Below are 14448 nucleotides of genomic sequence, written 5' to 3' on the forward strand. Positions count from 1 at the left end.
AAATATATATACTTTATACTTTATACTTTTAATATCAAACTAGGATTTAATTATAAAATTGTTTAATTGAATCTTAGTAGAGAATATAAAATGTCTAAAAATATAATACTATGACAACAGGGTTAACATAGTTTAATTTACGAGGCCTGATTATATAAATATAAATATATATATATATTATATAAATAAAGGGATTAAAATTATATTTATGTTAAAAATAATCAACAACTAAAACTTCTAATATGATTAACAAAGCATTTGAAGATGAAGCAATGAGTGTTCTAAAACATTTTAATGGCATAAAAGGTTTAGTGAAGGCATTAACGATGACTCTCATGTTGGATGACTTTTAACTTCAAGAAGTGTGAAAATAGTAGAAAAAGTATGATGAAAATGATTCAAAGTTACTTGTTGGTATGTAAAAAGTCCCCCGAGATCTAATGTTGCTAATACCTGAATGCTGAGTCTCTCCAATAAACGAGGCACGTCTATTTGCCCATTTAATAATCACAAGATAAAACGATAATTAAGAGTCTGATGTATATGGAATTAAATCAAGACAGAGAACATCTTTCATAGGTGATATAACATGAAGAACATGTTCATTAATTTATTTGATATTAAAAGCCTTATTTATTACGAATTTGTTTCAACTGGTCATACAGTTAATCAAAATTACAACATAGAAATTTTAATTACATTGCGAGAAAAAATCCGAAAAAAACATTCAGATAAGTACCAAAATTGATCGTGGTTGTTACAGCACGACAACGCACCTGCTCATTCTGCCTTATCAATCCTTGAGTTAGCTGATAAGCAAATTCCAGTTTTACCTCACCTCCCTTACTCATTGAAGCAATCCCATTGTGATTTTTTTTTCCAAAAATTAAAACTGATCTCAAAGGAAAAAGATTTGATGATAATAAAGCAATAAAAAAAAATACGGTGAATTAACTCAAACAACTTTAAGTTGAAGACTTCCAAAATTGTTGAAAAAATGTGGTAGGAGATATGAAACAAATGTAAAACATCGGGCCGTGAATACTTTGAAGGAGATTAATATCTGAATATTATTTGTTTATTTAAATTAATAAAAAAAAATCGCTGTATTTTTTTTATCACACGTCGTACATGTAATATTTAAAAAACATTTTCAATAAATTTGGATATTAAAACATACACGGAAAAAATATAGATATAAACATTTCAAATATGTGAATGGTATTGCATATCTACAATCCTTATATTAAATTAATTAAATATTTATTATTTTTTCAACAAATCAAAATTATTTATAAAAAAACAACAAATTAGAATTTTACTTTATAATAAACAAAATATCATAAGTATTTCAATTTTACAGTCTTCTAAGCAACTCTTCAAATGGATACAAATAATATAAAAACAACGGTAAAAATTAAATATAAATTTAAATAATAGCAAATTAAGTCTATAAATATGTCTAATTCATTAACATTTGATTTTAATTATAACTATAACTATAGATATTATATTATGAAAATATTGAGAATAATTGATTACCTTTCAGTTTTTTAAATCATATTAAGAAATCATGTATTTTAAATAGTTAAAAGTACTCAGTTCTCCAAGACATTGACAAGCATTCTCTAAAAAACAAAAAATATTTTACTTAAATAAATCATACATTTATATGTTATGATATACGATATTTTCAAGATATTTTTAAGTGTAAAATAGTAGATGATGTTAGAATACGAAAATGATTAATCATATAAATTATTATAAGGTTAGTTATTATAGGCTAGTTATTAGTTTTATAAACACTAAAAAGTATGGTGTGGTGGTTTCAGTATTAATAATTTTTAATAAAAATATTATAAATTATTTAACAGTTGTAGTATTATACCTTCAGAACAATTACATTCCCATACAACTTCATTTCGAAATACATTTGTTAGTAATCCCTTGAAATTTGTGAATAGTGCTTTAGGTTCAAGCAGCATTGTAGATTCAGAAAATTCAATTACTTCAGCATGAATGACACCAATGAACAGTAGTACTTCAATTTTTTCAGATTTAATGGTTGACCAAGGAGAATAAATTCGTATTATACTATTTTTGGTTACATTTTTGGGACAGTTTTCTAAAGTAACTAACACTTTTTGAACTTTTTTTTCTGTAAAATATTATAAAAATAAACATGATTAATACACAACTGATTTAATGGTTATAAATGTAATTATTTTCAAATCCTTTACCAGAGTTGATATAGTAGCAAAGTAAAACAAAACTTCTAAATTCTTTCCATGCTTCAATTATATTTAACAAAGCAGTTTCACATTCTTTTGGTTGATAACTTTTAGATAAGTTTTTCTCGTACTCTCGAATACAAGCTTCAGATTTTTTACGATTGATAAGATCTCGAAATTTTCCTCGCAATCCATCTTTACTATAATAAAATATTAATAATTTTTTTTTTTAAGATAAAATATTTCTTTGATAATTTAATAATATATGCTCAATTACATACAGCGCCAACGGAAAGTTTAGTTTCATGGGGCCCTAGAATTTATTTTCGTTAAACCAAAAAAAATTTTCTTGGATGCTCTGTTACTCGTATAAAATATTTGTCTGTTTACATAACTTATGAAAAAATTGAAAAAAATCATCAACAATATATTATTGTTTATTAATTTATTATTGTTATACTATTTATACTACAATGTAAGTACCTAAAAATATAATATTATAAGATATTATAAGATTAAAATACCATACTCATGACAAGGGGGACTTGTTATTTAATTTAAAACAAAATAATAGGATTACAAAAAAACATTTTAGGGAAAAAGCCCTAAAATGATAGGACCCTAGACAGCTGCCTTTTCTACCCTGCTCTTTCGCTGGTGCTGATTAATGATATATTTAATACATAATTAAAATTAAAATGGATCAATTTTAATATGAAAATAATATTCATATTCAGTGAAAATAATTAACAATTCTACTGTAGTAAAATAAATGCAGAACTATCAACTATTTGATAGTTAATGATTTTTAATTCCTACAATTTTATTTACAATGACCAAAAATATAATTTTCACTAAGAATTATATAAAAATAATGAAACTAACCCAATTTTTCTACGTTTTTTAGCAGAATCAAAACGATTGGGAGACGGACTATTGTTTGATTTGTTCATACATACTTCCGTTTCAAAAACATTTTCATACTCAGAATCAGCACTGGGCGATTCCATAGTATCAATCTGAAAAATAAATATAATTTAAATAGTTTCTTATCTTCATAATTTAATAGCATTACTTCCTAATACACACTTTAAATTGTTGTTCTAAATCGATGAATGGCTGGGTTGGAGAAGTTACTGGTTCAAATAAACCTGGTAATTGTACAACACACTCTTTACGAGAAGGAGTTTGAACAGACTGAATGAGTACATGATTTATTTTTCTTTGTGGTGTCTTAGGAGACTGATCAACTTCAATCAATGGAACTTTCGAATTTAAAACGATTTCTGGAGAATATTCGATTGCGGGTCTGCCCACATGAACTGCATAGTGTTCTGGAGTGGCAGGAATTACTCTTATTTCAGATGAATGTGTAAATATTTTACATTTATCTTGATCCACATTCAAATCACTTTCTTTATAAGAAGATTCATCCGTTCTAAATTGTTTTTCGAATATCTTCTCAACAAATTTTTTGGAGTTCACAGATGCAGGAACTAAGCGATTTCCCAAATGGAACTTAACATTATCTGTTATATCTAGATTTTTTTGTGGCTCTATATGTTTAGATTCACTTCGAGTATTTTTTCTTCCGAAATCAAATATAGGAGATTTCAATAGATTCTCTGCCTTTAAAAAATCTAAAGAATCAAAATTAATTGTATTCTTAAATTCATTTTTGTTAGTTTTTACTTTTTGTGGAATTCTTTTAACACCATGGCTTTGTAATTTTAAGTCATTTTGTTTATTAAAACATTTTATTTCACTAGTTTCACTCCCATTTTTACAGTTCTTTATTTTGGTATTTTTAATATAACAATGTTTTTCTTTTTTCTTTTTTTCTTTACAAGGAAGATTAATAACTTCAGACGATTCAATAATGTCTTCTGAATCCACGTTATGCATATTCGTATTCTTTAGATTTAGGTGAACATTTAATTCTTCTGATTTTTCAATGACCTTTGTATCAACGAACATATCAGCTTGTAGTATACATTTATTTTTCATATTACATTTTTTATCTATAAAATCATTTTTACTGTCTAAATTTGTGAATCGTTTTTGATTTGATAATATCAAATCTGAAGAATTCGGACAAAGCAAATTTTTTTTGAGAGAATCGATTTTATTTTCAATATGAGGAGATATACCATTCGATTTATCACAAGCCGATTGCGATGTCAATAATTTCTCAGTTTTTACATCATTAATTTGGAATAAACACTTTTTCGAATTAAGATCTTGATTTATCATTAATTTTTTTCGATTTAATGGAAATATTGGAGATTTTGGACATGATAACTTCAATTTTTCAGATGATTTGTAATTTATTTTTACATTTTTATTTATTTTTTTTTTTTCTTGAAATAAACTTCTTTTTACATGTTTATGAGCATGTTCTACGCTATGTTCATTATTACCAATGTCACGTGAAAAATTATAAGATTTAGCTAACTTTTTAACTTTAATAGCACTCTCATTAATATTAATCCCTTTGATGAGTGGTAATGATTTCGAACCGCTTGTACTACTATTTCTACTCCAAATAACTTCTACATTATTACTTAACGAATTATTTTGTTTTTCCATTTTCTTTCCTACAAATATAATTTAAATAAATAAAACAAAATTTGCAATTTGTGCCTATACATAAAAGTTTTTATTCTAATATGATTTTCGGCGAAAATCTTATTAGAATTATTTTTTTTTTTTTTTTTTAGTACCTACGCCAATTGTTACCTTCTATCTAATCATAATAATATAAAACAAAAAATTCTTTGCCATTTGTGTAAAACAATTAGGAAAAACATTAGTTAAATATTTTCAAAAATAATATTAATATTAAAATTATTATTATACATTAAAACCAATTATTGAAGATTAAAAACATAAAATATAAATAATAAATAAATAATAAATATTACTAAAAGAAAAACTTGATTCTTAACTTCATCTTATTACCTATAACATAAAAAATAATGAAAAACGTAGAAAAATAGAAAAAAGTAAAAAATGTAAATGGTTTAACAATAAGTATCAATATGCAATAAAAGAAAGGGATAAAGCGAGATCATTGATACTTACAAGCCCAAACACAAAAAACAATAGAAATTTTGCCTAAAAACTTAAAGAAGCTAAGCATATAATAAGAAGTGATAAACGATTATGGGGAAAAGAACAAGGCTGGGCATTAACGAGTTAAAAATTAAAATTAAGTTAAAACGTTGAGTTAATATTAACTAAGTTAAATAACTCGTTACTTTTTTTTTGAAACTAACTTTTAACATAATAAGTTAAATTTTAAACATATTTAACGTGTTAACTTCAAGTTAATTTTATATATATATTTATATTTCTTAAAATTAAATTATATTTAAAATTTTAAATAAACCATTGATTTTTTTTTCATTGTTGGCTTGAGAAATAATAATGTCATAACAATTAAATGAGAAAATGTATAATTAATACCGGTTGTTTGATATTATATACCTACACAATATAATATATATATATATAGGTAATAGGTAGATAACCTGTATCCAGGTAAAAGGTACCCACCCGCATGTAATAATAACTAAGTACCTAACTATAACTATTATTTTTTTTAAAGTAATAAATTTGTGTTTATTGATGTTGAATGTTGATGTCTATACAATATTACAATATACATACAGTATATACTATATACTATATACTATTCACTATTTAGTATTTAGTACTATACGTCTATACACAATACACATTATGAATACGAGTTATATGATATTGGGTATTACTATATATTTGTATATTTTATACAATTAAAATTATATGAATATCATTTTCATAATAATAGTGAAAAAGGACATTAAACATATAAATTGATATACGTTTAGGTAATAATAATATTATAATAGTAATCATATTATGAAGTCGTCGCGACTTCGCGTTCGTGTACTTAATTAGTTTTCTTGTAAACCATAACTGATTATACCTAGTGACACGCACACGCCACACATCCCGAGAAACACGTTATTTTGTTATGTTGTTATGCGTTTGTGTATGCTATATACTAGTGTTTCTTAACTTGTGTTCCGCGGAACCCTAGAGTTCCACGAAAGTGCTGTACTGTGCTTTTATGAAAATATTAAAAATAGAAAAAAGCTCGAATTCTAGAGGTAGCTAGTGGGAAAACCCGTTAGACGTGCACAATATTGTATAAACTATAAGATATTATTATATTGTTATATAAGAGTCAATTACAGTTCATTTTTTTTTTAATGAGTTTTAATGATGACAATAAGGGTAACGACGAAGACATGACAGTATCGAATAATTATTTATGACCGCATGTTATCGTATATTATTATATAATATACCAATATTGCACTTCAGTACGTAGTCGTCCGTTAACCGTTGTTCGTCGTCAGTTGAGTGTGGCAATTTATTAAAATATGAGTAAACAAAAGAAGTTGGATTTCTTTTTAAAAAATCCAAATACTAGTGTAATTACTACTACTGAGGAACTAACGCCATCAACGAGTTATGTCACATCTTCGTTGGAACCAAAACAGAAGAAACCGAAAATTCGTAAATACGATCCCTCATACCTAGCAATCGGATTTACATATAAAGATGATTGCCCTCGATGCGTTATTTGCTCAGAAATGTTAACTAATAGTTCTATGGCTCCAGCAAAACTTTTCAGACATTTGGAAACAAAACACTAGCAGTATAAGGGTAAGTCAATCGATTTTTTTTAAAGAAAAGAAAGTGAATTGAAAGCTCAGAAGACACTAATTCGAAATACTGGAACTGAAAATGAGTTAGCCCTTAAAGCGTCATTTTTGATACCACTTCGCATTGCAAAATTAAAAAAAAATGTTACCATAGGAGAAGACTTAATTATGCCTTGTATGGTCGATACCAACCTAACATTTTTTGGAGATAAAGCTGCTAAAAAAATAAAAACAATGACTCTTTCTAATGATACAGTTTCAAATGGCATAACTATGATGAGCGATGATGTTCATCAGCAACTTATAAGAAAAATAAAAAGGTCAAAGCTCTATGCTCTTCAATTAGATGAGTCGACTGACATTACTGATAAAGCACTGCTAAAGCTACTTATTTATATTCGGTATATGGACTGGGACGAAAAAGAAATCAAAGAAGAATTTTTGAACTGCTTGGAACTGAAGAAACATACAACTGGCGCTGAAATTTTTTCTGTATTGTCCAATTGTTTCTTAAGTACAGATTTAAAGATGTCAGACTGTATCTTAACTTGTACCGATGGCACGGCTAATATGACTGGTAGGCATGCAGGACTAGTCGCAAAAATGAAACAAGTCGCTCCAAATATACAAAGCACACGTTGTATGATACACCGAGAAATACTAACAAGTAAAAGAATGAGTGTCGAGTTTAATCAAGTACTAACAACAGCTGTCAAAGCGGTAAATTTTATTAAGTCCAGCTCTCTTAATTCAGGACTGTTTACAATGTTTTGTGATGAAATGGGATCCACATATAGAACGCTATTATTGCATGCGGAAGTTCGCTGGCTTTCGAGAGGTCGGATATTAAAAAGACTGTGAGAACTTGGAAAAGAAATAATAATATTTTTATCAAGCAAAAATTGTGACCTGGTTCAGTATTTCAGAGATATAGATTGGAACATAAAATTATGTTATCTTGCAGACATATTTCAACTTTTGAATGAGCTAAAACTGTCTCTTCAAGGAACACAGAAAACCATATTTCACAGTTACAGTAAAATAGAAGGGCAAAAGAAAAAATTTAAGCTGTGGATCACAAGAATTGAAAACAACTGTTTTGAAATTTTCAGCACCTTTATGGAGTTCATGAGCGGGGTGAACAAGAATAATGAAGATTACAATATTATAATAATATAATAATATTGTCGCTTAAATTTGAAGAGTATTTCCCTTCAAATCAAGACCCAAGAGATGGTTTCTTATGGATTTTAGATCCATTCAGTGCCAATAGCTCAACAAATACTCTATCTACGAATAAAGATGATATTGTCTCTTATTATGCTGATAGTGTTTATATCTTCATATTGATACCAGGATACTTATCCCAACTGATGTCAGATGTGTAGCAGCTGATAGTAAGGCTTGTATAGTTTGTGCATTTATATTATTTTAACTCCCCCCTTCATTAATGGGTGGGATAGAGTTGGATAAATCGTCAACTGCCCATCTTAAATCCTCAGTAAATACTGCTCAGCATACTACATGGTTGGCCACATGAGCTTGCCACAAATTCCAAATTTGTCATTCATTTTATTGGTTTTGGTTACAGATTCGAAAATAAATACATTTTTAATTAATTTAATTTTTTTATCCATTAATTTTTAACTTAACGAAGTTATTAAAAATACATTAATTAAATTTTAACATAACTTACTTTTTTTATATTAACTTAACTTAACGAGTTAAAAAAACCGTTAACTTGCCCAGTCATGGAAAAGAAAGAATAAAACAGATTGAAAATAATAGGACAAACCCGAGACTCTTCTTCAAACAAAAAAAAAATAATTAAAAACGGGAACAAAGATAGTGAAAGATGAAAACGAAGCACTTGTAACAGGAGAAGAAATTATAAAACAATTTGGGAAAATTTTTGAGGAATTTCTCAACCCACAAACGCACCAAACCAAGACCATACTCAAATTGAGTACAATACAGCAGAACCTGAAGACATAGAACCAACGAAAGAGGGAATTAGAATAACTATAAACACACTTAAAAACAATAAATCACCCGGTAAAGATGGCTTAGCCTGCAGAATTCATAAAATATGGTGGTGAAGAATTAATAAGAGAAGTAGTGACATTAATCAGAGATGTGTGGCATAAAGAGGAAATACCAAAGAATTACAACTAGCAATAATTTGTCCAATATATAAAAAAGGAGATATATCAAGCTACCAAAATTACTGAGGAATATCGCAGCTGTATACAATGTACAAGTATTATCAGGTCTCGTACTAAATATAATAAAACCTTACACAAAAAAATATCATTGGAGACTACCAATGTAGTTTTATGAGTGATAAATCTACTATAGATCACATTTTCACTATTAAACAGTTAGTTGAAAAGCATTATGAATTCGACCATGGGCGTAACTTGGAAATATATTGGGGGGAGGGAACATATAATTACATATCCAACAAAAAGGGTATCCGCGGCCAGGGTTGGACTAGCTCTATAGCTCTGCCCGCGCAAAATAATTTCGAACGACCTCAGTGGAACTTTATAAGTAGGTAGGTACCTAATCAAATTATTGTTTAACTGAAAATGTATCTTCATAACTCAAAAAACAATATACACACAAGTATATTTGAATATTTTCAAATTTAATATTATACCATAAATAAATGCCCCGGTGCCCCGATGGCCTAGTCCAACCCTGTCCGCGGCTAAATGCCACTTTACTACCTACATATTATTATACAAAATTATTCATTTTCTAACATTATGTTAGATAAGCGAAAATTGAAAATTAAAATTAAAAAAAAATTATAAAGTAGTAACTATAACCAGCTGTTTTGTACTTATTTTAAAACAAGGTATGTTAAACATCAGAGGGGGCACTGCCCTTCTTTATTTATTCCAGAGGGGCAATTGCTTCCTCTTGCCCCCCCCCCCCAGTTTACGCCTGTGAATTCGACAATGTCTTGCATCTGGTATTTATTGACTATAAACAGGCGAATGATTCAGTTAATAGAGAAGTCCTATTGGATGTATTTATAACCTTTGGGATACCAGCTAAACTAGTGAAAACGATCAAATTATGTATGAATAAAACCAGATGTAAAGTTCGATTCAATCAACATATATTAGGTAAATTTGAAGTTAGGACTGGACTTTGACAGAGAGATACCCTATCTCCAGTGCTGTTTATTATGGCATTAGAAATGATAGAAAAACTCAGAACAAATATAGTGGGTTAAACTTAGAAGATAACAAAAGACAACGCGGAATACTAGCGTACGTAGACGATATTATTATGTTGGGATCAGATAGTCAAGAAGTAAAAACAAGCCCCAAAGAATTAATAATAAATAGCAAAGACCAAATATATGGTATTATATAGGCGAAAAAATCATGGCGAAAATTTAGAAGTTGAGAATTATAAATTTTAAATAATATGTAATTTTAAATACCAGGACGTTACAATACACATAAACCAAAATGAAATTAAAATAATAACAAGTGCAGCAAATAAATACTATTATGTAGTAACGAATATACTCAAATCAAAACAAATTAAATCAAAAATTACAATATACAAGATAATTATCAGACCAGTTCTTTTGTATGCGTGTGAAACATGGCTAACAACTAAAGGAGACGAAGACAAAGTAACAATATTTTAAAGAAGAATATTTAGGCCAAAAATTAAAAATATCACCCAACAATATGAAAAAAGAAGTAATATAGAAATACAATAGTTATATAAAAAGCCAAACATAGTAGCAGCATTAAAATATAGGAGAATGACATGGGCCAGTCAATTATGGAGGTCAAATAATTTTATGAAAGCCCTTTTAAAATGGAAACCTCAGGGAAAAGACCACTTGGCAGACCAAAACAAAGGTGGATTGAAAAAGTGGAAAATAATTCAGCAGAGATTGGAGTATGAGTTGGAGAAAAGTAGGACAGATGGAAGCAAGTTTGTGTAATGGGCCTTAATAGCCTTTAATATACGAAGAAGAATTATCATTAGATAACATAATTTATTATAAACCTCATGATTTATTTAAATAATGTTAAAATCATCTATATATAAATGACCAAAAAGCATACAAGTACAATACAGGTCACAGGTGTAAGTCCCTTCTTATTGTATTGTAACTAAACATTTTAAAACGATGATGAATAACCACGTTTAAAAAACAATTCTGAGCGAAGGTCGGTGAAATACAGAATATTATACATGTATTGAATAATCTTATCTAACTTAATGCTGTAACTTAAATTCTCTTGCTACGTAAATAATAAACAAAATAACCAAAAATACTTATTATAAAATCTAAGGTTTTAACCAGTGGTTCCCAACCGGTGTGCCGCGAGCACCCTTTAAATGTGCCGCAATAAATCTATAAATTGTTTTTTAAGTATGTATTTACTAGCTTATTATTGATATTCGAGATGAAAACTGATCGAATAAATCTTAGATACATATAATATTATTTATTATAAGTATGCCCATCGCAGCCGTCTCGATCGATCGGTATGTATTAATATATTTCACAATATATAACCCTCTAATAGAATAGACTGTAAATAGTGTACATATATATATATAAAATTATGGTTCACATAATATATGGATTGGTGTGCCGCGAAAATTGTGTTGGAGATGAAGTGTGCCGCATTGTTAAAAAGATTGAAAACCACTGGTTTAAACATTCATAATTCAATAGATTGTAGGTACTCGTTTCATTTGATAAGAACCAAATGAAACCACAAATTAAGATTAATAGAATAAATGTATTATTATTTGTTATGATAATCAGTTTTGCCATATTTTAACTTTAAACCCTTAAAAGTTATTAACTGGGCCGGGACTTAATTTAATAATAGAAAACAATTCTAAGCCATATAAGATAAATTTACTTATTATATCAAGACATTAAATTAACATTCATTAAAGTTTTTTTTAAATTTTTCTTTACGGTTTAAAGTTATCTATTTAAAAAACCAACTTGATCCTAATATTATATCTATGAAGTAAACTGCTTAAAATAATTAAAAACTATTTAGGTACCGAAAAAATGAACAAAAAAATTAACTATTGTACAGTCAAGGTACTACTTTACACCACTCAAAATCTTGAATGTTGTGTTTATACTTTTACTATAAAAATAATTATAAGTAATATATTTTAAAAAACACAAATTTCAAACAAATTATATAAAAATAGGCACATAAAAATTATGTTAAATCTTTGAATCTGAGCTAAACATTTTAAACAATATATAACTTTAATGTGTAAGAAAAAAAATACCCAGACAAATAGTAAAAACAACAAAATCTTTATTAACGTATAGGAATAATATTAATTTACTTAACGAGATCAGTTTCATATAAAAATAAATAAATAAATAAATAATAAATAATGGAACTACCTATATACATTAAATCATACTACTTTACACCTAAACAGCTAATCTCTTTAGATACTTTTAGACTACGTATTTTATTATAGAAGACTTAATTTATTTAATAAATTTTAAATTATGAATAAATTGTAATTAGATTAAAATAAATATTTAGTAATTCGCGAACATCAATTATTTACTAACACTCAAATAGTACAATAAAATTACGTAATGCTTATTTTCAACTATGAATTTCACATACGAAATATTAATCAACAAAATTAAAAATAATTATATTATAAATAGTTCAAATATATAGAAAAATAAAATTTTTTGGTATTTACTCGTTAATTGATCAAGAAAAAGATCATATTAATATTTCGGCAATGATATGTGTTTAGAACAAACCATTAAATGGAAGTTATAATTATGAGTATAACTAGAATAAAAACAATATTTCTAAAAAAATAATAATATTATAATAAATTTTATAACAAGTGAAATAATTAATTTAATCATCATAATTATACTAATAATTACAACGTAATCCAAAATAGTTTATAAAATCAAATGTAAAGTAATTCTTCCATAAGTCACAGAATATAAATATATTTTTATTTAGCAATTTAATAGGAAATACATAGAAAACGCATTAATATAGAGATATTGATAGTAAAAAAAATCAATATTCTATGAAAAAAAGTATTCCTTTATTTCCTAATTCATTAGGAATTAAACCTGAATTTTAAATTGAAATACAAATAATAATAATTAATCATTACGAGTATGGAATTAAAATATATAACACTTCACAAACCTTCAATCAATATAAAATAAATACATCACATTGTTTTAAATCTAAAAGAAGAGTACGCGCGGAATATTCAATGGCATAGTTTAATTAGAATTTCCATCCAACCTTTTTAACAGTGGGCCAAATCTGAGATACGTTTTGGTATCGCGAGCCAGCAGTTTTTAGAACAGAGAGATAGGTAATGAAATTAATGAGTAGATACGATTTATATAGATTTTAGAAATATATTTATTTTTTTTATAATTCAAATTTTTTTTTTATTGAGATACAAGTAAGTTACTTAATGAAAAGTTTTGAATTGCTTATATTTTAAAATGTCTTGACATTTTGCACCAAACATTGTTGTTCCAATCAATACACTGGCTTAAGTTATTTCTATACTTAGATATGATGTATTTCATTTTTGAAAACGTCTAAATATAAATAAATACATAAATAAATACACATAAATAAGTGGAACTAAATATTAAAATCATTTTACGTACACGTTTTTCAGATATGGAATAATATTAACAAAAAGTAAATTTGGCGAGCTAGTTTAAAAAGCTTGACGGGCTGAACCGGCCCACAGATGGTTGGAGATTCTTAACCTAAACAAATATATTTTCGAATACAATTTCCTTATTTTTAGAGAGTAAAACTATATTACATGTATGATTATAAAATATAAATAAAAACTTATAAATTAATAAATGAACATTGTATTTTCACAAAATACTAATTCTATAGTACCAAATAAAATACCAGTTGAAAACAAGAAACGTAATTTACTTTTAATGCTTAAAGACTTGTCATTTTTATTTTTCAAGTTTTGAACAAATACATTTGCATTAATAAAGTACCAATCGTATGCAAATCAATAACATACCATGAACTTCTATAACCTATGTTTGTGTTGTAATGAATATGACACGCATATTATTAGCTGTAACGTATTACCTATAAAAATAAACATACAATGTACATTGACCGAAAACTATTTCCATTAAAGAGCAAAGTATTAATAAATTTATTTGTTAACTCCTTGAAATTTTTATTTAAAAAAATTAAAATATTAAAATATATATAAAGATAAATAACTATTATAAGTGTAACAAAAATAGGTAATAAAAAATTAAAAATTAGAAACCATTAGAAACTTTTATACGTATAATACAGAAATATTATTTTAATCAAATCAAAACACATCAAAATTTATATTGAAGAACTAAACAATATAAAAATTTAAAAATTAATTATTTTCATTAAGTTAGAGTCTCGGTAGTTATTGCTTTAATTAAAAAT

At 26.7% G+C, this 14448-nt stretch overlaps 1 protein-coding gene across 2 annotated transcripts in view; it reads right to left on the reverse strand.

Moving 5' to 3' along the window:
* The window catches only part of LOC112690119, a 28734-nt gene that overhangs the window by 4170 nt on the left and 10116 nt on the right, over positions 1-14448 (reverse strand). For both annotated transcript variants that reach the window (XM_025564044.1, XM_025564045.1), the window contains exons 2-6: positions 3321-4828; positions 3117-3250; positions 2241-2431; positions 1889-2158; positions 1543-1628 (exon numbers count right to left, since the gene is read on the reverse strand). In XM_025564044.1, coding sequence (XP_025419829.1) covers positions 1564-1628; positions 1889-2158; positions 2241-2431; positions 3117-3250; positions 3321-4820 — 2160 coding nt within the window. In that variant the 5' untranslated portion in view covers positions 4821-4828 and the 3' untranslated portion in view covers positions 1543-1563. The remainder of the gene's footprint in view (positions 1-1542; positions 1629-1888; positions 2159-2240; positions 2432-3116; positions 3251-3320; positions 4829-14448) is intronic.

The sequence above is a fragment of the Sipha flava genome, unplaced genomic scaffold (genome assembly GCF_003268045.1).
Source record: "Sipha flava isolate LNK unplaced genomic scaffold, YSA_version1 48_pilon_pilon, whole genome shotgun sequence".
NCBI classification, from domain to species: Eukaryota; Metazoa; Arthropoda; class Insecta; order Hemiptera; family Aphididae; genus Sipha; species Sipha flava.